The sequence below is a fragment of the Myodes glareolus genome, chromosome 10, assembly GCF_982192425.1.
Source record: "Myodes glareolus chromosome 10, mMyoGla1.1, whole genome shotgun sequence".
In the NCBI taxonomy this organism is placed as follows: domain Eukaryota; kingdom Metazoa; phylum Chordata; class Mammalia; order Rodentia; family Cricetidae; genus Myodes; species Myodes glareolus.
In genome coordinates, this window is record NC_142035.1 from 57,535,356 (window position 1) to 57,560,159 (window position 24,804).

The 24,804-nt window shown below is 43.1% G+C and overlaps 2 protein-coding genes across 5 annotated transcripts in view; one reads left to right on the forward strand and one right to left on the reverse strand.

Moving 5' to 3' along the window:
• Positions 1-10,072, reverse strand: part of Tubgcp4 (tubulin gamma complex component 4) — a 38,550-nt gene extending 28,478 nt beyond the window's left edge. For all 3 annotated transcript variants that reach the window (XM_087911264.1, XM_087911263.1, XM_087911265.1), the window contains exons 1-6: positions 9,839-10,072; positions 7,187-7,315; positions 5,249-5,371; positions 4,864-4,917; positions 4,271-4,327; positions 185-264 (exon numbers count right to left, since the gene is read on the reverse strand). In XM_087911264.1, coding sequence (XP_087767390.1) covers positions 185-264; positions 4,271-4,327; positions 4,864-4,917; positions 5,249-5,371; positions 7,187-7,315; positions 9,839-9,916 — 521 coding nt within the window. In that variant the 5' untranslated portion in view covers positions 9,917-10,072. The remainder of the gene's footprint in view (positions 1-184; positions 265-4,270; positions 4,328-4,863; positions 4,918-5,248; positions 5,372-7,186; positions 7,316-9,838) is intronic.
• Positions 10,073-10,210: 138 nt separating this feature from the next.
• On the forward strand, positions 10,211-24,172 carry Zscan29 (zinc finger and SCAN domain containing 29). 2 transcript variants are annotated; one of them, XM_048459707.3, is made up of 5 exons: positions 10,211-11,590; positions 12,492-12,666; positions 14,609-15,295; positions 17,556-17,939; positions 20,859-24,172. In XM_048459707.3, the coding sequence occupies exons 1-5, from the start codon at positions 11,243-11,245 to the stop codon at positions 21,725-21,727; spliced, it is 2,463 nt and encodes an 820-aa protein (XP_048315664.3). In that variant the 5' UTR covers positions 10,211-11,242; the 3' UTR covers positions 21,728-24,172. The 2 variants fall into 2 exon arrangements, with proteins under 2 accessions (XP_048315664.3, XP_048315663.3); XM_048459706.3 differs by having other exon boundaries at positions 10,214-11,590; positions 17,556-18,017.
• The last annotated feature ends 632 nt before the right edge of the window (positions 24,173-24,804 follow it).

The window sequence follows — 24,804 nt, forward strand, 5'->3', positions numbered from 1 at the left end:
TGTCTTCACACTTGCACAGCAAGGGGTTGACTTATTTACTGAGCCATCTCCCCAACCCTGGGGCTTTTCTATCCTAGTTAAAGATTTCCCACAGGAAAAGCAGATATAACCTGAAAATAAAACATGACAAGTCAAATCACTGACTCCCCCCTCTACCCCAATACTTAGGGAAGCCATGACTTACTTTTCCAATGCACTTCTAACTGGAGGCAAACCCCCACAGCTATGCTTGTAAACTGTTTCCAGGATTTGACAGCCATGAATCTGTGGAAAAGAGAGCCTTGTCACTCTAGGTTACATAAACTCACTCTAGACCAACCAAGAAAGCACAGTCCAGTAGAGAAGGCTGATATGGTCTCTCACAAGATTTCTATATAGTAGTTACACAAAGACAGACTCCCCTTTCCTCAGCATCATCAGTGTTACCTGTTGTCTTAGTTAGGTTTCTTGTTTTGTTATTTTTGTAAAGATTTATTTATTTATGTATACAATGTTCTGCCTGCATGTATGCTGCAGGCCAGAAGAGGGCATCAGATCTCATTACAGATGGCTGTGAGCCACCACGTGGTTGCTGGGAATTGAACTCAGGACCTCTGGAAGAGCAGCCAGGGCTCTTAACCTCTGTGCTGTCTTTTCAAGCTCTTAGTTAGGTTTCTAAACCTGTGATAAAACACCATGATTAAGCAGGGCAGTGGTGGCACACGCCTTTAATCCCAGCACTCAGGAGGCAGAGGCAGGTGGCTCTCTGTGGGTTTGAGGCCAGCCTGGACTACAAGACCTAATTCCAGTACAGGCTCCAAAGCTACAGAGAAACCCGGTCTCGAAAGAAACAAAACAAAACAAAAAAACCCCACCATGATTAAAATCAATTTGTTGGGGAAAGGGTTTATTTCAGCTTATAGTTTACATGCCATCATGAAGACAAGTATGGGCAGGAACTCAAGGCAGGAATTGAAGCAAAGACCATGGAGGAATGTTGCTTACTGCCTACCCCCATGGCTTGGTTGGCCTGCTTTATCATCCAGGACCACTTGCCAAGGTTTGAACTGCCTGCAGTGAGCTGGGGCCTCCCACATCAATCAATAACCAAGAAAATGCTCTATAGAGTACCTACAAGTAATCGGATGGAAGTGTTTTCATTTTTTCTTCCCCTCCCCCTTTTTTGTTTTTTTGTTTTTGTTTTTTGAGACAGGGTTTCTCTGTAGCTTTGGGGCCTGTCCTGGAACTCACTCTACAGACCAGGCTGGCCTTGAACTCAGAGATCCACCTGTCTCTGCCTCCTGTGTGCTGGGATTAAAGGTGTGCGCAACCACCATCTGGTTTGTATGCCCTAAATTTATGTGTAGTTTAAGTGTATTATGTAATCATTTTTAGTAATTTTACAGTATTACACAATCATCATTATAACTGTTTTATAATATTTCACTTTAAAACATTCCCCAAACTGGGCAGTGGTGGCACATGCCTTTAATCCTAGCATTCAGGAGGCAGAGGCAGGTGGATTTGAGTTCAAGACCAGTATGGTCTACAGAGTTGAGTTCCAGGATGGCTAGGACTACACAGAGAAACCCTGTCTCAATAAACAACAAAAACCCCAATCCCTTAGGTGAGCCTATTTGCAATTCGTCCCTACCCTCCCCCTTAGCCCATGTTCTCGACCACCTTAGTTTTTAACTGTGGAGCTAGTTCTTCCATCATTGCCTGGCCAGAAAGGAAAGTTCACTTATCTAAGTCCTATTTGTCGCCCATTCTTCCTGTAGTCAACGGAAGCTGAAAGGAAACTGAAATGTACAGCTAGCCATGGACTTCTGTACCCTCATTATTAACTCCATTCATGTAGAAGGTTCCCTCCTATTTTGTGAATTTAATGTATCGGTTAAGAGCATGGTCTTTGAGTCACACAGACTTTGCTATTTACCTTGCTGTCTGTGACCCTGAGCATATGTAATCACATATGTAAAACCCTTAACACAGTGTATGGTACAAAGCAAAAATAATGGGCTTTAACAAGGACGGTCAGCTCTGAAATACTTCCTACTGACTTTGGCAGCGGAGAATCAACGTAGCAGAGCTTTAAATTTCTGCACTCACTGAAAAAGTGTGGCAACTACAGGGTAAGCCACTGGCCAGCTATACTCACCAAATAATAACCTAAGGCACAGATACAATGGCCAAAAACCATGAACAACTGAGCTGAGCATGCTTAATTCATTTGTCTACTTAGTCCAATAATGGGTAAACAGAAGAAAATAATTCTTACAGTGTAAAATCTCTAAAGCATTTTTTCTTCATAGATGCTAATTCCGCCCAGAAAAGACAATCTTCTGACATGGGGGAGTCTTTAACTTTTCAATGTGTGATGAAACTTGTGACAATTTCCTGAACAAATACAACAAGCTGGGTTTTGCCCAGTAGTTCTTAACTCTCAGAGAGATGAATACTTTGCATTGGTATGGATCTTGGTCTACTGATACAAATCTAAAGTTGATTTTGTTACATTGTATATATGTATTTCTGCTCTTGTTTAAGGTATTGCTTGTGCAGCTCAGTTAAAAATGTAATGTATACTTAAATATAGATTAATATAGATAGTCATCTATAATAATCAAGCTTTTAATTACGTTAGTTAGGTTTTCTAGATATACAGAGATATACTTCAGTTAGATAATCTTCAACACTTCAAAGACCTACAGAATATGGCATTTAAAAGACTTTTCTTGACAGTGAGACATGTCTGCTTCCAGCAGCACCAATTGATAGGCATTAAAGAAACTCATTATAGAATTTTCCTTCAGTGTGACAAGGCTAGTCATTTGGACAAGAAACTGCTCTTGCCTGGACTACTTGATGGCATGCTGTATGAACGGGACATGCAGGACCCACAGAAAACTGCTAAACTTTCCAAAAGATGTGATGGTCCTTCAGGATGCCTGCTTTACATAGGAAACTGCCAGACATTCTGCAGGATAAAGAAAAAAGTGACTGACAAACTGCCAATATAAGCAAACAGTCTTTCGAATTTCCTGCTTCATGAAAAGTCTGCCAGATACTATTGAAGATGAATGCCCCAATGTTACAGAAAAACTTTGGGTGACTGTCCAGGCAGTGAGATGTCTTTGTCAATTCTAGAGTTTTAGAAGTTGTTAACAATATACATTCTGCTTGCTTAGGTAATATTATATCCTTCTGGGGTCTTTGATGGAATTGAAGACTAGATAGCTATAATTATAGTTTTTGTTAGCTATGGTAAAAGATAAATTAGATATAAAAGTTTAGACTCACAAAGATGATAGACGATATTTTCCTTAATTTACCAAATGTAAATAGAATAAATATCCTAACTATAATCCTTGCTTAATAACTGTTCTGTATATATAATTTTACTATGTTAAAGTTAAAGCCTTCCTTTTTAATTAGACAGAAAAGGGGAGATAATGTGGGATGTCCTTCTGTATATGTGTTGCTTTTATTGATTGATAAATAAAGCTGTTTTGGCCAATGGCTCAGCAGAATAAAACCAGGTGGGAAATCTGAACAGAGATATAAAGAGAATAGGCAGAGTCAAGGAGACACCACGTAGGTGCCAAAGGAGAAAGACGTCAGAACCTTACTGGTAAACCACGAGCCTAGTGGTAAAATATAAAATAATAGAAATGGGTTAATCTAAGATGTAAGAGCTAGCTAGAAATACACGTGAGCCACTGGCCAAACAGTGTTGTAATTAATATAGTTTCTGTGTGATTATTCAAGTCTGGGTGGCCAGGAAACGAAAGTGTCATCTCTGTTTACACTCAGGAAACCACCTTCTTTCTTTTGTTAGATAAATTTCCTGTTCTAATCCAAAGCCAGTGGTTCCAAACCATTAGTGCAGCCAGCTCTCACCTCCACAAAATCCAGAGTTTTTTTCTCTAACCTCGGCAACATTTTTATGCAGATCCACATACTCTGCTTTTCTATCATTAGCTTTTTGAGACAAGGTTTCTCTGTGTAGCCCTGGAACTCACTATGTACACCAGGCTGGCCTCCCAAGCGCTGGGATTAAAGGCATGCGCCACCACCACCTGGATATTCTGCTTTATTAATCACAAGGTGTTTAAAGAAAGAATAATGTCTTAAGTTCTTGTATTTCTGACATTTCATATGATAAGCAGAGGGATAATGCTGACTGAATAAATAAGAAAATATCAATAACAAGTGTCTTCTAAAGAAAGACTGTAAAATAGCATCATTAGTTTTCCTTTGGAGCTTATCACAGCAGAAAAGTTCTCACCTTTTGGCTTTTAATTTGTTCCACTACAACCATCACAGAAGGGAAAAGGAGCTGGAACTGCAAAGTAGAGAAATTTAAGGGTTTGAGTCAAATACAAGATTAAAAAAAAAAAAAAATCAACTGAAGAAACACTTCTGTTTCCGAGATAACACGAGATAATACGACAGCATCAAGATCCAGTACCCTAAGGCAATCTGACATCATGCTTGGCTGCAGAGAGGAAGATGGAGGACAGAAAAAACTTTCTACTTTTGAGTCTGGTGCCACTGCCAATATCCATGCTAATGGGAGAATATTCGCATTACATTAAGAAGTAATTAAATGTGGAACTCTTTGTTGTTTGGGTTTTTCTTTTAGCCGGCCCAGAGCTCACTGAAGAAAACTTATACACCAGGTTAGCCCTTTCCTCCTGAGCACAGAGATGACAAGTAGATGCCACATACACCACACTCTTAAAGCAGTTCTCATCTAGCAATAAAACATGCAAAATACACTCTTTGGCTCTGATACCTTCAGGGAAAAAAACATTTAATATAGTTCCACAAATTGGGAGAGCAACAGACTCCAAAGCATTTTAGCATTCCGATGCATACCTGATCTAAAGAGTAATTGACATGTGATATGGAGAGATGTGGGTCAGCCAGGAACTGTAATAAAAGCACAGTCATCAGAATTCCACACAAAATAACTTGAATTAATTTGCTCTATATAAATCAGAAGACAATATGACAATGAGCTCAGTGTTCATTTTGAGCTCTGAAGAACTAATAGATTATAGATTTACTTTTTAGATAATAATCCAAAACTAGGGCTCTCAAAAATCCACTCTGGAGCCACTTTGAATATGGTACCCTTCAGTCACACAGGAAATTGTTCACTCTTAACTACCTGACCTCATCAAAGGCCACTTCAGAGCAGGAATGTGCTCTTATCTACAATCCCCCAAAGATACAGTTTTCTATATTACCTCCTTCTCACCTCTTGTTCCAGGTCAAGCAGGGCTTGGCGATAAGGCTGCAAAACTGAATCCAGCCCTGTGCAGAAGGCCCTCAGGTAGATTCCATGGAGCCCGCCTTGGCCCTGCTGGGATGGATGGTGATCCTGCCAATAAACAAAGAGAAGTCAACTTTTCAGCTCAGACCCTGAACCTGAGGAAGACACTCTTTAATTAGTAGTACTTGTATTTACTTAAATCCTGTATCAAAGCAGTGTTTTAGCAAGAGGAAATGGATATATGCGAAGGGGTGCAGTAAAGAAATGCCAACATGACTGGCTCCATGGTATTGAAAAGGATTTTACCATAGGGTTTGGTTCCCAGAATCTGTTATATGACAACTTTTCCTGAGGAGATGCAACACACACACACACACACACACACACACACACACACACACACACACTCTCACCCCGGATGGGGAACCTATGACAGACAGAACAAAGTACAGATACTACCGAAGTCTGACTTAGTTAACCAATCGGTTTCATGTGGTTATTGACAGAAATATGAGTGAGAGATTACTCATAGGAGCAGAAATGTCAAAGATAGCTGTATCACCAAACCCTACACTACCATGGGTGACAAAAAGCTGAGAACCTTGAGCACACTCTGCAGCCTATAGGCAGCTTAACAGGTTAGACTGTCCTGTCTAGGTTGCTTGATTGATCCGAACCTCTTCTAGGCAGCTCAGCTGATTCCTGCTTCTTTCTGGCTGCTTCAGAGGAAGGGGCCTAGTGAATCCAGCTTCAGGGACTTCCTGAAGCTATTCTGAGTTACTGACTTTCTGACTTAAGGTGATTCCTCCCATGGTAGCTCATAACTACGTTTAAGTCGTATTCCTGGGGTACCAATACCTCCTGGCATGGGCAGGCTTAAGGCATGCACATGATACACATATGTGCAGCAAGCAGAACTCATACACACAGAATGGTTTTTTTGTTTTGTTTTGTTTTGTTTTTTTTGTCCTGTTTTTTGAGACAGGGTTTCTGTGTGTACCTCCGGCTGTCCTGGAATTCACTCTGGACCCGGTGGGAATCTAACTCACAGAGATCCACCTGCCTCTGCCTTCCAAGGGCTAATATTTGAGGCATTTCCACCACTGCTGACTAAAAGTAAATCTTAAAGATTCTGAAAGACAATCTGGGGGTTGTAAGACTCTCACTAAAGCGTTATACACAACATGACCTGTCTTCCAGGAACCCTTCAAACTGTGTGGCTGGGCTTGTCTGCAAGTGATTTGGAGGGAGGGGTCTAGGGAATTTGGTCAGTTTCATATAAAACTTCTCCTATACTTTTATATGAGGACTCAATGGTTAAAGTTAGCTGGAGTCTATGAAGGATGCTCAGCCCCTCTTGCTAGGCAGAGATCTGGGTAACGAGGTTTGAGAGTGGTAGGCAAGAGTACAGAATTCAGCATGAGATGTGCTAAAGAAGCTTGGGGTCAGGAGTTAGAAAGCACAGTGTAGCCAGCCAGAAGACACTAGTTGAAGGATCCTAAAGTTCCTAAAGATAAATGTTCCTAGCATGGACATGAGCAGATGGGTTTACAAGCAGTCCATTCTGTTCTGATCTTATGGTATTACAGGAAACTGAAACGAGTCTTCATCTATCACAAAATGAAAAGAAAGGGTTTTGGTGTGGCTGTTATTAAAAAAAAAAAAGCACTATTAGGACTTCCTTTAGAACTGGAGAAGTGGGAATTCTCATGTCATGTAAGATAAAATCTGTGTAGGACACATCAATAGGACAGAATTTTCGTTGTTCTTACCCAGGAATAAAGCAATGAGAAATCTTGCTTTCCCTTGAGCATTTCCAATGACTGATAAACTCATGTGTATTCCAGAAATTCCTAATTCCTAGTTTGAGTGAATTCACACCCTTGCCCTGTAGAAGCACACATCCAGAGCACAGCATCCCACCTGTTGCTGCACATGGCCTGTGTACTGTTCAATGAACTCCGTGAATCGAATGTAGTCTGTGCCAAGCCGGCAGAGTCGATTCAGGACACTAGTTTCACTGGGGTGAAGAAATGGGAAGTCCTGGGAAACCTGCAAGAAGAGGGACAGTCATAAAGAAAAGCCGATGCCAGCCAGTCGCCAGCCAGGTTCTGTAGGGCTGGCTTAAAAAATGCTTCACATTCTTTCTTCCATTTCCTTTCCTTAAGTTATCATGGTTACTTAGCTATAACACTCCCTATCACTGGATTGGTAACTCTGGTAACAATATAGTTAAAACACTACAAGGTAGAGTTCCTTATCCAGATGTAACTGCTTATTCTTCAAATAGGTAACATATAGTAAAGAATTCACATGCTAAGGGCTGGAAAGATGGGTCAATGTGTAATGATGCTTGCCACCTGACAACCTGAGTTTGAATTCCAGGATTCACATAGTAGGATATTCTTCCAAGTTGTCCCCTAACCTACATACACATGGGGGGGGGGTAGACAGAGACTCCCTTGGCTTGTATTCTCAAATTATGTCTTGCTTGAAAGCTTAGGCAAGCTATGGTACCTCTCAATTTCTTAGTTTTCATATGTAAAGTGATAATTAGATCATATAAAGCACGTGTGTTAATTACATAGAAAGTGCTCAATACAGATATTTGTTTTTTATTACTAACAAGACATTTCTACACAGTTACCAAATGATTATCTCTGAATACTTCTTGTTGGCAGAGTTTTAGAAAAAGTCTAGGTTTAGGGCCAATGAGACGGCTCAGAGGACCAGGTATTTGCTACACAAATCTGAAGACTGAAGACCTAAATCAATCCCTGGAACCCACATAAAGGTAGAAAGAACTGACTCCACAAAGTTGACCTCTACATACACTTTGTGACATGTATGCCCACCCTTGCATATCATACACACATATACTAGTTAAAAAAAGAATTCCATGCTGGGTGGTGGTGGTGCACGCCTTTAACCACAGCATAGGAGGCAGAGGCAGGTGGATCTCTCTCTGGGAGTTCAAGGCCAGCCTGGTCTACAAGAGCTAGTTCCAGGACAGACGCCAAAGCTACAGACAAACTCTATCCCAAAAAACAAAACGAAACAAAAACAAAGCTGAAGAGATGGCTCAGAGGTTAAGAGCACACTGGTTGCTCTTCCAGAGGTCCTGAGTTCAATTCCCAGCAACCACATGGTGGCTCACAACCATCAGTAATGAGATCTGGTGCCCTCTTCTGGTGTGCAGACAGAACACTATATACATCTTAATTCCTAGAACTGACACAACTAGTCAGCTAAAGCTATCCAAGCTTCAGATTTATGCATTCACAAGCCAGGACAAGCAATACTTAAGTTACTCGGTTATTGAGAGCACCAGGCATCATTAATGGAAGCAGAATATGCTAACAGTTCCGAGAGTGGAGCCAAACAGACCTCTGTTCAAGACTACTCTAAACTAATGAATGTGACCCTGGGAGTTACGGTTCCGCACTAGAAGGCTGTGCGATGCCATGAGACAATGCACACTGCGCTATACTCAGTCTCCCGGTCCTAGTTAGGTTCTACTGCTGTGACAAAAGAGTTTCGTTCAGCTAACAGTCCTCCAGGAAGGGAAATCGAAGCAGAAACTGAAGCAGAGAGCATGGAGAAATGCTGTTTACTGGCTCGCTCCACCTGGCAAGCACAGCGGGCTTTCTTAACCGCCCCAGACCACCTGCTGAGGGACTCCCACAGCCCCAGTGCATTGGGCGTCCACAGCAGTTATGGATAAAGGACTGGAAAGGGAGGGGGGGAGGGAAGGAGGAGGGAAAAGGGAGGTGGGGAGGAAGTGGAAATTTTTAATAAAAAAGAAAAAAGAAAGAAAGAAAGAAAGAAAGAAAGGAGAAGAGAAGAGAAAAGAAAGGAAGAAAGGAAGAAAGGAAGAAAGGAAGAAAGGAGAAAGAAAGAAAGAAAATGCAACGCAGGCTTGCCCACAGGCCAACACGACGGGCATTTTCTCAAAGCAGTTTCTCTCTTCTCAGATAACTCTAGCTTGTGTCAAGTTGGATGGAAGGAAGAAGGAAGGAAAGGAAGAGAAGGAAAAGAGAAAAGAGACAGAGCGAACTAATCAACACATTCCTCTTATTCCTCTTTTCTGAATATAGGAAAAGCTCTTTCAAGTTCTCCACCTGGTACGAAAATTTCCGAAGGCGGGAAACGACATACCCTCACATATTCATTTTTTCACCCAACACAACGTACTGCGTGTTTACAGTGCCTTGAGCTCTGTGTGTGTGTTTCCACTATTCTCAAAACTCAGTCTGAAACAATGCAAGCTTGAATATACGGGGGCACCCTACTCCCTTTTTAATAATAAACCATCATCTAATTCCAGATACACATTCAGGGGTTCGGTTTAACAGTAAGTTTACATGCAGTAAAGGACAGTTGTAGCCACTCGTAGCGGTGCCCTAGCCAGGAGTCAGGGATCGCAGGGCCGGCTTCCCCGCCAAAGGCGGAGCTATGTCGGGATGGCTCCGGTTTTTCACGACTCGTGGGCACGGTCAGCCGGCGTCCCCGGGGTCCCGCCCCTCTGCGGCACCCGCTGTGCTGCAGCGTCCCAGCCTCTCCCGGTCTCCGTACCTGCAGGCCACTCCGCTTGTTCCAGGTAAAAATGGACCCTGGGTACCCACTCAGAGCCAAGAGCAGTTCGTGAATCATTTCTGGGGAGGCCTCGGAGTCCCGGGATTTACCGCCTTCTCTCTCAGCGCCCCTGCGGGCGCCCACTCACACCCAGCCGAGCCCCTCGCTCGCCCAGACACCCCGCAGACCACCGCGCGCCCGCGAGCAGTCACCGGGATGCGCACCGTGTCCCGGAAGTGCGCGCGGCTCGGGGGCGCCCACCCGCTCGCTCCCGCCACGGAGCGCGGTGGAGGCGCCGGAGGTGCCTTCGCGCATGCGTCTGGGGAGCCCGGAGTGGCTCGCTCGGACTTCCGGCTTGAGAGCCCTACTGAGGCTGCTGGCGGGCACGACTGGTCTTAGCCGGACCGGAATGGTTGAGGCCGGCCCAGGGAGAGGGACGCTAGTAAGCTGACAGGCAGGCTGAGAGAGGCGGCCAGGGCTGGGCTGGAGGGAGTGCTCGGGACGCCTCGGCAGGGTCTGTGGCATTTTGACCGACTGACTGCACGACTCTCAGAGTGACCCAGCCGGAGGGGAGAAGACAAAGAGGCCAGAACCTGACAGCCGCCGCTGTGGAGCAGCGCTCGCAGCCCACGGGCTCGCAGCACTGGCCAGCCCCGGCTTCGTTCTCGGGAGACCCACTACTGCCTCCTCTTGGACCGCCTCGCTTCACCAACTCCTGTGACCCTTCCCCAAGGCCACTTGAGTGTAGAAGTCCAAGTCAGCTTCCCCACTGCGGGAGCTTGCCCATCTGTCGCTCCCGTACTCTTGCTGAGTTCTTATTTCGGCAGGGAGGAGCAAACGAGAGACCCAACATTCCGCACTTCACTTTGGTTCGGGCTGGAGATTCGTAGTTTGGCATTCGAGGGGGCGGGGCGGACGCCTGGGGCTTCCGGGAGGACCGCGGAGGTTCGGGGAAGATTAGCCGCCCCCCGCTGGACAGAGGCTTTTGTTGTCAGCCTAAAAGTCTCCCTGCTGCTGCCGTCCGCCTGGGGTCCCGTGCGGTTCGAGTTGACTCTACAGCTTTGATCTAAGTCAAGTGCGCCAAATGCGAGCCGATTTAGGTGAGGCTGAGAGTAAAGTAGACGGGTTTTCCCGTTCTTTGCCACTTCCGAGGAATGCCCTAGTCGGCACCCAGAACTGCAGCTTTTGAAAGATCATTTTCGCCTGGCTCTTGATTTGCTGTCCTGAAATGGCACTACCTCCGAAGACCACTTGGAGCGTACGGAAAGTCAGGCCGACTCTGGCAAGACTTTAAACTTGTGGAGATATTCCTCTGATAGGAAGACACTCCTTTTTACAGAGAGACTCGGCTGCAGCTGTTTCTGCAGGGACATAGGGAGATCGTGAACTAAGTCTGGAACCCAGATGCGAAGAGGAAACTGCTCTCTGCGGCGAAGGATGGCCAAACCCACTCTGCGAGGAAACGGCACTAACTCTGAATGCTTACGACAGCGCTTCAGGAGATTCCATTACCAGGAGGTGGCTGGGCCCCGCGAGGCCTTCTGCCAACTTTGGGAACTTTGCTGTCGGTGGCTGAAGCCAGAGGTGCGCACCAAGGAGCAGATTGTGGAACTGTTGGTGCTGGAGCAGTTCCTGACGGTGCTGCCTGGGGAGATCCAGAACTGGGTACAAAAGCAATGTCCGGAGAACGGAGAGGAGGCCGTGACGCTGGTGGAAGGCTTAGAGAGAGAGCCTGGGCGACCTGGGCATTCGGTGAGGAGGGGGAATTCAGAAGTGTGTGGCTGGGAGGGGCAGTTAAAAGATCAGCCAGGTGGAGAGAGGTTTGGTGATTTTCTACTCTCGTCTGGAAGGGTTACTTCTTCAGAAGGGCTTGTCTGGAGATGCCAGCTGGGTATACCTCTGTCCACTCTTATAGTGCGCGTCTCTCTCACTTCAATTTTTGTTGTTTTTTTTTTTTTTGTATTTTTAGACAGGATTTCTCTGTGTAACAGGTGGAACAGCCTTGGCTGGCCTGGAACTCTTTCTGTAGACCAGGCTGGCTTTGAACTCACAGAGATCTGCCTGCTTCTGCCTCCTGAGTGCTGGGAATAAAGGTGTATGCCACCAAAGTCCAGCTCACTTCAATTTCTTAATTTCTTTTCCTTTCTCGTTTCTTTCCTTTTCTCTTCCTTTCTCTCTCTTTCTTTTTTTCTTTTTTGTTTTTTTTTTGTTTGTTTGTTTTTTTGTTTTTCGAGACAGGGTTTCTCTGTAGGTTTGGAGCCTATCCTGGAACTAGCTCTTGTAGCCCAGGCTGGCCTCGAACTCGTAGAGAGCCACCTGTCTCTGCCTCTCAAGTGCTGGGATTAAAGGCGTGCACCACTACCGCTCAGTTTAATTTCTTAATAGAGAAGAAATGTAAAGATTTCTTTCTTTCTTTCTTCCTTCCTTCCTTTCTTTTTTTCTTTTTCTTTTCTTTTTTTTTTTTTGTTTCCCCCAGCTGGTAATTGGGTTTCTATTTTGACCTTTCTGGAGTTCAAGCCACTGTAAACTGATGATAATGGATAAACACTTCTTTGTCCTAATCTCCCCACCCCTAACGTTCTGTTCTTGCCTCAGAAGCATGGTCTCTTTGGGGATACTAAATAATCTCCCCTGGAATGGGGGTTGTTTTCAGGTCTCCTCGGAGAAGAGGACACCCCTGAAATCATCACAGGAGTTCTTAGGTGTTCTTCAGGAGTCAGTGGAACCCCAGCCCAGGGGTGTATCCAAGAGAGAGCAGGCAAAAGGCCCAGCCCCGGGACCACAGAAGCAGATGAACCTGGAGACTCTCAGAGCTTGCCAAAGGAGCGGTGAGGAGTGACTTGTGGGAAAACAGAGCCATTCTACCTGTGAAGCAGGAGTGGGAAAGGGGTTCTGAAATAGTGGAAACTGTCGACTGTGGTTGTGGGGCCTTCTGAATTCAGGTAGTTCAACCCTCTAGCAGTGAGTATTCTTAGATGTCTTCCAGAGAACAGCTGCCTAGTTTCTATTATAGTTAGAATAATCTTATGCCTTGGTGATAGATGCTTATTTTCTAGGTATACTTTCCTATACTCAAGATACTTTTCTTAGAGTTGTTTCTCTTTTCCTCTAATTGTCTCCATTCTTTAGACCTAAGTTCTTATTCTCTACGTGGGAGTTCTCTAAATACCTTAATTGTGGAGAATGAAATTACATCTGCATTATTCCTTGGAGGTCTGTTATGTAAAAACAGTAAGGATGTTACTTCAGAATTTGCAATGTCTTCTTCCAGGACAGCCCACATATGACCATATAATGGTCTTTCTTCACCCTGTAACCAGGGGTTCTTGGACTCTAGTGCCTTTGTACCCAGTTACTTCTACTTGATTTTTTTAAAACTTGCTTTTCTTTTTTGTGGTCTTTTGAACTACATTTTGTGTTTATTAGTTAAAACTTGTTGAAGTTGTTTTGAATTCTGATCTTGTCATCCAAGATGACAGTAATGGCATTCTTGGTTAGTGTGATAATGGTCTTTAGCCACCCATCGCAGATACCTCAGCCTCAACATATGGACCTACAGAATAATCAGGTTTTAATTTAAGCACCTACCATGTGCTGCAGGGTACATACAGTGCAGTAAGAAAAGGTACCTGTTGGCCAGTGAGCTGACTCAGCTGATAATGGTCCTTGCTGCACAGGTCTGGTGACCTGGGTAGAATCAAGTCCATAAGTCCTTAGCCTCCAGCAACTATAGCATGCGCACCCCACATATATCATGCACACACAATGAAAGTTTTGTTAAAGTGCCTGTTATCAAAGAGCTGGCACTATAAGAACATAACAGTGAATTATGAATATGCACTTAACTGTCGGAAAACAGTGTTAAGGACTTGCTTAGTTGTTCTGTAAAGGATTAGCAGTGTAGCCTTGAAGTGGGGCTGTAGGGAACACCTCCCGGGGGCATTGGCAAGGGGCTTCCCAAAGGCTGGGTGAGTGTGGACAGGAGGAAGAGAGGCACAGGTGAGTAAAAGTACCACACTCTGAAGATAACAAGAATGGATGAACTTCTAGACACAAAGTTAAGGTTCAGCAGGACAGTGCCCGCTGTGGCGTCTGCTGGGGGCAGGAGGGGGTGGTGGTGGTTAAGGGTCTGTACTTGGATGGAGGGCAGGATGTACTGAGGGAAGCACTTAGAATTTGGTGACTGAGTGTGAAGCAGAATCAAGTTGAAGACAGGTCCACCCTCACCCCCAGCCTCTTGAAATCACTGAATTTAATTCTCAGGACTCATGTGAACAAAATAGGAGCCAGGAGTGACTAACAGAGATATGCTACCACTTGTACACAAGCAGTGTAGAGGCCAGGGAGCAACTTGGAATGGAAATACCTGCTCTAAACACACAATAGAATATTTTCTTCTCTTCTTGTTCTGCTCTAGAACAGAAATCAAATTATTTTTCATCCTCTGAGGTTTCTTCAACTCACTGAACTTTTTGAAAGCATCTCCTTTATAATTTTTAGAGGCCGCGAATGTGACTCAGTTGCTAGAGTGCAGTGAGCACAAGACCTCATTTGACCCCAGTGCTCCATAAAACTCAGCATGGTGTGCACACTTGTAACCCAGCACTTAGGCAGTGGCAGAAAGAGCAGAAGTTCATGGGTTATACGAGACCCCATTTCAAACAAAGATAGAATTCCTTCGATGAAAAAGGCGGTGCTGATTTGAAAGTTTTATTGTTGTTGTTATGATCAGTCCAAACTATGACACTTTGGTTTCTTCCCTGCAAACAGGATCAGTTCCTAAACCCGATGTGGTCTCCAGGTTGAATCAAGGAGAGCCATGGATCCCAGAGCTCAGCTCCAAGGAGAAAGATGTCCCAAAAGGCCACAGCACAGGAGACAAACAAGTTTATACTGATCCATTCCTATCCCAGAGAGAGAGAAGTAGCTGGGTGGAACAGGATCACTGGGGTTTTGATGAGGAGAAGGTGGTGGGTGTGCACTGGGGCTACAGAGAGACTAGAACACTCCTTGCAATTCTCAGTCAGACTGAATTTTATGAAGCTCTCCGAAACTGTCATAGGAACAGCCAAGTATATGGGGCTGTAGCTGAGAAGCTGCGTGAGTATGGCTTTCTCCGAACCCTGGAACAGTGCCGGACCAAGTTCAAAGGTCTTCAGAAGAGATACAGGAAGGTCATGAGTGGCCATCCACCTGATACCTGCCCTTTCTTTGAAGAGATGGAAGCCCTGATGAGTGCCCAGGTCATTGCACTGCCCATTAATGGCCTGGAAGAGGCCGCTTCCCATGCTGGCCAGGCAGGCACGGAGACTGAGACTGAGGAGCCGGCACAGAGGGCTTGGAAGCCTGAGGATGGAGAAGAGGCTGTGGCTGCAGGGTCTGACAGTGATGACCTGGAGGCAGTCCCCCAGGACCGTGACAACCCACCTGCATCTGTTCTCTTCCGAAGCCAGAGTGGTAAGAAGCTATTCTAGGGCTTTTGGGATTAGGTTTAAGGAACAGTGAAACCGGATGTGGAGCTATCCATTGTTACCTGCCCGCTTGGCCACTTTAATAGGGAGCAGAGGTACTTCTCTTCTGTGAGCAAATAATGAGATAATAGTAAAGAATAGATTTTTTTTAAGTGCCTGAAATTGAACCTGGGGCCTTAAACACATACTAGGCAAACACTATACCATTGAGCTATATCTCAAACTTCAGACTTAGATTTTCCAAAGAAATATACCCAAACAATCCAGCTGTCTTTAAAGGGGTTAATTTTTTTTTATTAAAATACTTTTCCTGTTTATAAAGCAGGTTCACTGAAAAAAAAATGATACTTTGTTGTTTTTATTACTTTAAAAAAAAAGGTTTATTTATTATGTTTACAGTGTTCTGCCTGTAGGCCAGAAGAGGGCACCAGATCTTATCACAGATGGTTGTGAGCCATCATGTGGTTGCTGGGAATTGAACTCAGGACCTGTGGAAGAACAGCCAGTGCTCTTAACCACTGAGCCATCTCTCCAGCGCCATTTTTATTACTTTTTAAACAGTGATTTTTTTTAAAAAAAAAATGTGGATAAAACATGACTGAAGCAAAAGCTTTTCATAATCTTTGTTCTTCTCATCTTTTCATGCCTCTCCACTTTTCCTCCCATACTTTGGATCTTTTCTACTTTACTCCCAGTAAGTAGAAAATAATGGAAGGAAGTGTTCAGATGGGAGAGGACTGTGTGGAACCTTCCCTGTCTCCATGGGTACCTCAGACAGGAGACTGTTCTTGCCTGAGAGCACTGAGAGCTGCAGCGTAGCATGTGCTCCTGCTTCTTGCCTCGCTCTGCCCTCTGCAGTACTCCACCCAAAGATAAAGTACAGACTGTAAGACCCCTCAGGGATTTGCCCTTGCTGGGGTTGCTTAATGGAGATAGTAACAGATGAAGATAGACCAAGATAGGAATTTGATAGCAGTATGATTCTAAAAGAGGCAGCTCCTTGGAGTTTTAATTCATTCTTTTTATTATTATTATTTAAAATTTTATTTGAAAAACTTGTTAATTTAAAAAAATGCCAAAACTAACAAGACTACTTTGATTCTGAAGCCATGAAGCTTTGCATTGGACTTTACACTTTGACTATCAAATATTAAATCATCCTGTAGGAAGAAAATGGTTATGGGGAAAAAAGTTAGGGATGATGCATTGTGACTGACAGCAATTGTGGGTCTTTTTTTCCTGATGAGTGATTTTTCTATTTGGGATTACAATTTCAGAAAGATTAGTAAATGAGAAAAGAAATGCACTCTGGGGGGCTGGAGAGGTGGCTCAGAGGTTAAGAGCACTGGCTGCTCTTCCGGAGGTCCTAAGTTCAATTCCCAGCAACTACATGGTGGCTCACAGCCATCTGTAATGAGATCTGGTGCCCTCTTCTGGCCTGCAGACATACATGGAGGCAGAATGTTGTATACATAATAAATAAATAAATCTTTAAAAAGAAAAAAAGAAATGCACTCTGTACACATACTTTAGTCTATACTAGTTGTTCTTGTTACTGACAAGATACCAGACAATGGCAGCTTAAGTAAGGAGGAATCTGTTTTGGCATAGTTTGAGTATGTCCATCATGCTGGGAAGGACGTGGTGGTGGGAGCTGCTCCCAATGTGGCAGTGGAGCAGGAAGTAATTAGTGCTGCTCTATCTGTAGTCAGGAAACAAAAGAGTGATGCACGCTCGTCCTCAGTTTGCTTTTCTACCTTTTAATTCAGCATGGGACCCCAGCCCACAGGATGGTATCACCCATATTCAAGATAGGTCTTTCCTTAGCTAACCCTTTCTGGAAACACCCCACAGACATGCCCAGTTGATGAAGATTAACCATCACAGTGCATAATGAATGTTGCCTTAGTCATCTGGAAAAGGCTTGGTTTCTGCAAAGCCCCAGTGCACAGCTGCACCAGAGGAGAGATTTCAGCATCCCTTAACCCAGAGCTTTAGAGCCTGAATATAGAAACAATGCATGGGTAGGTTTGGGAAACATGAACCTTTTAAATCTAGGAACCTGAGCTTAGGCGGCCTCCCTCTCTCTCTCCTTTGCTTATAAACCCCAGGCCTCATGCATGCTTAGTACACTCTGAGGTAATGTCTCCAGCTTAAGTGGTTTTCCTTTAAGCAGGCAGTGAGACTGAAGAGCTAAGGCTCTAAGTTCTGGGTTAAGTGATGCTGAAAACTCTCTTCTGGTGCAGGTGTGCACTGGGGCTATGAAGAAACCAAGACTTACCTTGCAATTCTTAGTGAGACTCAGTTCTACAAAGCCCTCCAGAACTGTCACCGCAACAGCCAGTTATATGACGCGGTTGCTGAAAGATTATGGGAATATGGCTTCCTTAGAACCCCAGAGCAATGTCGGACCAAGTTTAAAAGCCTAAAAACCAGCTATCAGAAAGTCAAGAATGGCCAAGCACCAGAAACCTGCCCCTTCTTTGAAGAAATGGATGCTTTGGTGAGTGCCCGAGTTACTGCCCCACCTAGTGATGACCAGGAAAAAGAAACAGCTTCTTGCTACCTCCAGGGAACCAGTGAGGCTGAAGCTGAGAAGCAAGCCGAGGACACAGAGGAGGAAGATTCAGGTGATGATGACGATGATACTGAAATACCCCCAGGTGCTGTTACAACCCGTGCCCCAGTATTATTCCAGAGCCCTAGTGGTAAGGTTCTTTACTTTTACTTTTTGAGATGGTTCATGTAGCTGAGATTGACCTTGAGCTCACTGCAGAGCCAAGGATGCTCTTAAACTCCTGATCCTCCTGTCTCTACTTCCTAAGTGGTGGTATTCCAGATGTGTGCCCCCACGCCTGGCTAAGATTCTTTCAGTTCTGATGGTGTAAATAGCAAAAGGGAGGCTATAGAATTTAGGAGAAAAACCATGGAATGGAGAGCTGAGCTCTATACCCAGCTTTCCTGAGTTCTTATCTTTCTTCCCCATGTTTCTTATCTATTAAAACAGCTCAGTGAAAAGCTACAAATTATTAATGTGTCTTCCTTCAGCACACGACAACATCACTTGCTTCCAAATTTTGTAGATTTGCTGCTAGGTTTCCAATTTGCAGAGCAGCTAATCGGAATGGGGACATTTCCCAAGTAGCATGTCACATATTCTGCAGAATGAGATTTATTTTTACAAATTATACTTATGTTTTTCTTCTAGTTTTAGCATGTCTGGGTGGGCTATGTAGAAACCTGACAAGCCTTTTCTTAAGATACATTTATTTATTTTGGTTTTTTTGAGACAGGGCTTTGCTGTGGCTTTGAGCCTGTCCTGGTACTAGCTCTTTTAGACCAGGCTGGCCTCGAACTCACAGAGCTCCACCTGTCTCTGCCTCTCAAGTGCTGGGATTAAAGGCGTGCGCCACCGCCTGGCTCAGATACATTTTATCTTAGGTGTATATATGTGGACCTGAGTGGATGCACGGGTAGCATGTGTGCAGTGTCCTTCAAGGCCAGAGGAGTGTGTTGTGTCTATTGGAACTGGAGTTACAGGCAGTTGTGATCTGTCCAGTGGAGGCACCAAACCCAGGTTCTCTGTAAGAGCACCACTGAGATGTGTCTGTCTCCAACCCCTTCAGAGAAATTTTTATCTGCAGGTTTCTGTGGGAACTAACTAAAATCTTAGCTGCTGTATAAGAAAAAAAAATTATTCCAATATGGTTTCCCTCCTTGTAGGAACAAGAGTTCTAATTTTGGACTCATACATATTTAGTCGTATGTATGACAATCTCCAATATTAGCCAAGTGATTTAGTGCAAGTTACTTAGCCCCGTAAATTTGCTATGCATAAAGACCTTGGGCTGGGCGTGTAGTTTAATGATAGAGTGCTTGCTTGGACATGCCCCAAGCTCTGGGTTAATCATTCATATTGAAAATGAAACGAAAGTTGATGTAACTGAGGTACTATATAAAGCACCCACCACAGTGCTAGGCACATAGTAGATATTCAATAAATAATAGTTTTCACTTCATAAGACTTTTAAATCAGCATTCTGATGTTGCATTGAACATTAATATTTTACAAAGAAAGTTGATTTCTGAGTTTGGAAAATACTAAATAACCCTCTTGGAGATGCACAATACACATTTTAAAGACTCTAAGATCGCAGTCAATCCAGCAAATCTCTTACTTTTTGGACCAACTTTCAAGTATAAGCTTCTAGGGAATACATATAGACTTACACTCAGTATTCCAGGGAATTCAGGATCCAGAGTTAATGCGAAAATGTGACTTAGTGCAAATTCTCATAGCCTAGACTTAAAGGCCAGAATTTTCTTTTTAAGATGTTAAAAAGTTTTCCAGTTGGGCTCAATTACAATGTTTTTGCAACATTTAGGTTTTGGAGAGAATTTCTAGTGAAGCTTTTCTCTGTTGAGAGCCTTTATTCTTTAAACACTGCTACATGTATTTTCTTCCTCGTATTTTTGCTTTGTTTTTTTCTAACAAAGATTGGAATGTGAGGGGGAGGGGACTCATCAAAACTATTTCTGGTTATAGAAATTTCCCAGGAAATGTTCCTGGGCATTTCCTTCTAAACCCTTTAATCTCTGGCAAAATATGACCGAGAGGTGACCGAATGACAGTGTGGAAAGTGTCTGTCTGTAAACACAGAAATTGCCCTCTTTAAAACCCAGTGACTTCTTGCTGTTTTGAGTTTCTCTGTAGGTACTGGGTATTCAGAAAGACCAACCAGCTCCAGTGTAGACTATGTAGATGCAAGGTATGTGATAGGTCCTACATAGGGAAGAAAAACACTGGAATTTTAATAATCCTAATATAGTAACTTTTGGGCAGAAGCCTTACTATTTTATTATTATTATTTGAGACAGGGTCTCACTATGCAGCCCTGGCTGGCCTGGAATTTGCTTTGTAGGCCAGGCTGGCTTTAAACTCATAGAGATCTGTCTGTCTCATCCTCCCCAAGTATTAGTATTAAAGGTGTAAACTATCATACCCAATTTAAAAATATTTTAAAATACTTTAAAAAATTATGTCTGTCCATGTGTTGGCTATGCACATCTGACTGAGTACAGTTTCCAAGGAGATCAGAGGCATCAGCTTCCCTTAGAGCTGGAGTTACAGGTGATTGTGAGCCCACCTGGTACTGGTGCTGGGAACTAAACTCAGGTCCTCTATAAAAGCAGTGCATGCCCTTGACTTCAGAACCATCTCTAATATCTCCATGTGTTTACTTTTCTTTATTTACTTAGGGGCACATACACCATGGTACAAGTTTGGAGATCAGAGGACAATTCATGGAGTTGGTTCTCGTTCCCCTATGTGGGTTCCAGGAATTGAACTCAGTTCATCAGGTTGAGCAGCCAGTACCATTACCTGCTAAGCCCTGTGCTCCCACCCCACACCTTTCATAAATTCAAAATGTGGAACTTACTGACCACTTATTTGTAATCATCTAATGTAATACTAGTTTCTCCCAGGTTTGCTTTGTTGTGGTACATTAAGGAAATGAATAACTTTTCAAATTGTGTTCTTATATTAGGTTTTGAGGCTGGATTTGATAACGAACAGAATCTTAAACGAGATATTTCTGAGGAAGTACAGCTGCATAGGACATTACTTGCAAGGTCTGAAAGGAAAATTCCCTGTCACGTGAATCAAGGTAAAGCTTTTAAGAATGAGTGTTCATCAGAAAGCCAGGAGGAAAAGACTCAGAGGGAGAAAAAAAGAAAACTGGCATTCCCAGAGAAGAGTATCAGTACAGTCCTGACTTATCGGAGACCAGGCTTGGGAGACAGATCCTACAAATATCTCAGGTACGGCAAAAGATTTGACCCAAACTCCCATCTCATGTATCAGGTATCCCATCAGGTAGAGAATCCATATAAATGTGCTGACTGTGGGAAAAGCTTCAGTCGAAGTGCACGCCTCATCAGACATCGGAGAATCCACACTGGAGAGAAACCTTATCAATGTGTGGACTGTGGGAAAGGTTTCCGTGACAGTTCCAATTTCATCACCCACCGGAGAATCCACACAGGAGAAAAGCCGTACCAGTGCAGGGAATGTGGAAAATGCTTCAATCAGAGCTCAAGCCTTATAATTCACCAGAGAACCCACACAGGAGAAAAGCCATACCAGTGTGAAGAGTGTGGGAAAAGCTTCAATAACAGTTCTCATTTCAGTGCACATAGGAGGATACACACAGGAGAGAGGCCCCACGTGTGTCCTGACTGCAGTAAGAGCTTTAGTAAGAGTTCTGACTTACGTGCACATCGCAGGACCCACACAGGAGAGAAACCTTACGGGTGCCATGATTGTGGCAAGTGCTTCAGTAAGACCTCTGCCCTTAATAAACACCGAGAGATCCATACACGAGAAAAGGGGCTGTCACAGTCCATGTCTAAGTAAGCCCCCAAGGAAGGGCCTCAGCAAACGTACTGTTTGAAGTCCTCTCCTGTTTTGTGCCCAGTTGGCTTAGGAAGCACTCCTCAGGATTTTTGCCCTCTTTGTTCCTTATGTTTCCCAAATCTAGCCTAGTCAAATGTCAGTGGTTTTAAGATGAAAAGTAGATTTGGTCTGAAATGATGATGGTAATAATGTCTTCCCTCGAGAGGATATGGTGGTAGATCCTGTAGGTCTCATGTATGTCTTTCACTCGTCCTGTCATTAGTGCACTTCAATTGGAAACCCATCTCAGCAGTTTTTCAAAGGAGCTGTGAGACCACTCATTAATTGGACCATCTTGCTCACTTAAACCTGTGTATACTCTTCATTTATCTTTAAGGAACGTCTTTTTCTTTTTTTCCCAAGAATCTGGGCTGGGGGTGTAGCTCAGTAGTAGTAGAGCACTTAGCATGCACAGGGACCTGGGTTCAATCCTGAGTAACACACAGAGACAGAGAGACAGTAAGTTAGGGAAAAATGTAAGCCTTCTATAAACACTGAATTTCTTAGTTTCTTCTAGATTCTACAAAGGGTATAATAATGCTATATATACAGCATCTTCTTTGATTTTTCCCTTTTCTCTCCTTTCCTCCTCACCTTCATCTAAATTTTATCTGTCCCTTGTGGACTAAAAGCCAAAAGAGCAAACTAGATAGAGTGAGTCACACAAAAAGCAGTTAAAGCTACTAATAGGAGTCATCTATTTTTCCTACACTCCACATACATATTTTATATATATATATATATATATATATATATAGAGAGAGAGAGAGAGAGAGAGAGAGAGAGAGAGAGAGAGAGAAAGAGAGAGAGAGAGAGAGAGCAGCCTATGGGTGCTCAGTACTAATTTTGCAAGGAGCAGAACCACTGCCATATCCCCATGTACAGGTAAAATATACTTTACCCTAAATGACAGGGAAGATGGTGGAGCTACCAATCTACACACACTCAGCTATACAAATGAAAGTATCTACTTGAACACAAAAGTAATTATGGGTTTTCAAAATTAGGTGATATTGAATTAATTCCTACATACTCATAGACTTATGATGAGCCCTGTACAATACAAGTAAACAGTCCTTACCCTTGTCTTTATACTGGAAAACAGATAATACATAGACAGAAAACCTAAACATATATTGGTAACATTTATTATTTCTTAAAGAGAGGTCTTACTAGGTAGCATTGGCTGACCTGGAACTCACTGTGGCGATTACACTGGTCTTGAACTCACAAAGATCTGTCTGCCTCAGCCTTCAAAGTCCTAGGATTAAAGATATGCATCATCACGACAGGCTGCAACTGTTTTAAAGAAATTTAGGAAGCTAAGTAGTGTTACTATACTAGACATAAGTTTTAATATAGCTTGCTTGCTCTGAGGAAAATCTGGAAAGTATTTTTTCAGGAAACAGTAAGCATTCAAAGGAAGAAGAGTAACTAGGTAAGTTATAGTGAGATAGACTTTTAAAACTAGTTGTAAAATTGGTGCTAGGTAGGTAAAAAGTGAAAAAACATTGAAGCACAGGACAAAAGGTATAAAGTTCACTAAAGAAGCAGGAAAAACCTAATGAATGTATGATATAGCTGTACCATAGGCAGAGAATCAACTCAGCGGAGAAGGAGTGGTGGAGGGAGACCCTGAGATGTACTGTGCTAAGCCTACTGACATCGGGATGGCAGCTTTACTCAGGGAAAAACGAGTTTTAAGAGACTAGCTCTTTTGAGAGATAAATATCAGAAATTACCATCTATTGAAGAAAAGATGGCCAAGACCTGGAATCACTAACTTTCACATTTTCACTTTTATTAGATACCCACGAGTAGATTAAGATCTGAGGTAGTAGTGAGGAGAAAAGGCTGTTCCAAAATTTCTTAGGATGAGTAATTAATTAGGGTTCTGGTATTAAGGGATTCTAAACAAAGAACTAACATTAACAATTAAGGAGCTGGGTGGTGGTGGCACACGCCTTTTATCCCAGCACTCAGGAGGCAGAGGCCAGCCTGGTCTACAAGAGCTAGTTCCAGGATAGGCACAAAGCTACAGAACCCTGTCTCGCAAAACCAAAAAGAAAGAAAAAAAAATACAACTAAGGAAAAATGGTATCTTAATTATGCTACCAAAGCAAGCAGGAGGGTACAAGAAACCCCTGTCTAAAAAAAAAAAAAAAAAAGGCCTTAGGACCTCAGGATTTGTAAGTGAGCTGCAATGTCAAGGAAAATAGGATTATTATTTTTAGTATAAATCTATGTATAATACCATGGAAAAGGCATAAAGGTATTAGCAAACAGATGGTTCCAAATGTATGTCTATTAAACTCCTTTTGTTTCTCTTCCTGTAAAGCAGAATAATGTTTACAGCACATCTGCTCTCAGGGATATCATGTTAATAAAAGTTATGTCTATAAAGTGCTCTGTGTTTCTTCAGGTGTTTCAGTGTACATTTATATATGCAAATTATATAGAATTATTAGCTTAATCATAAATTCTTTTGATTAAATTGTGGATGGTGGTGCTGCAGGAGCTACTTTTGCTCCACCAGCCAATGGCCTTTGAGATACCAGCCCACTGGGGTGTGGTGTCTTTCGCTTTAAAAATAAGCGGAGGCAGCCCTCTCGCTCTTGCTTGCTTCGGATTCCGCTTCTGGCTATCAGACGCTTTTCCTGGTTCTGCAGGAGGCTGTTGTCTAGGACGGTGATCTGTAAGTTTTTCCTTTTAAATAAATAACTCTTTTTATTAATCTTAATTCTGAATTTGCGTGGGATTGTTTTGTTTTGTGACTTACTCCATCATGGTAGGAAAAAAAATTCTGTTTTTCCCCCTTCTTGTTGTTATTATTAGTGACCTGCCTGAATTTTTACATTGAAGGCAAAGGAATAAATTACAATCACATCAAGATACCTAGGCAAGGAAAATGAGTCAGGTTTTAAATTACCCTTCAACTTCCAAATGAGGAGACTGTATAAAACGAACAGGTGAACTCTCTTCACTAAAGGAAGATCTAGGTCATCTCAAACTACCTCACAAATACTGCCCAGTCTGCC

Excerpts from the sequence above, each read along its gene's own strand:
- Zscan29 (XM_048459706.3), top strand. The coding sequence starts at position 11,243 with ATGCGAAGAGGAAACTGCTCTCTGCGGCGAAGGATGGCCAAACCCACT. Across the intron at positions 12,667-14,608 it reads CAGAGCTTGCCAAAGGAGCG|GATCAGTTCCTAAACCCGAT; the intron begins GTGAGGAGTGAC and ends CCCTGCAAACAG. Across the intron at positions 18,018-20,858 it reads ATTATTCCAGAGCCCTAGTG|GTTTTGAGGCTGGATTTGAT; the intron begins GTAAGGTTCTTT and ends TTCTTATATTAG.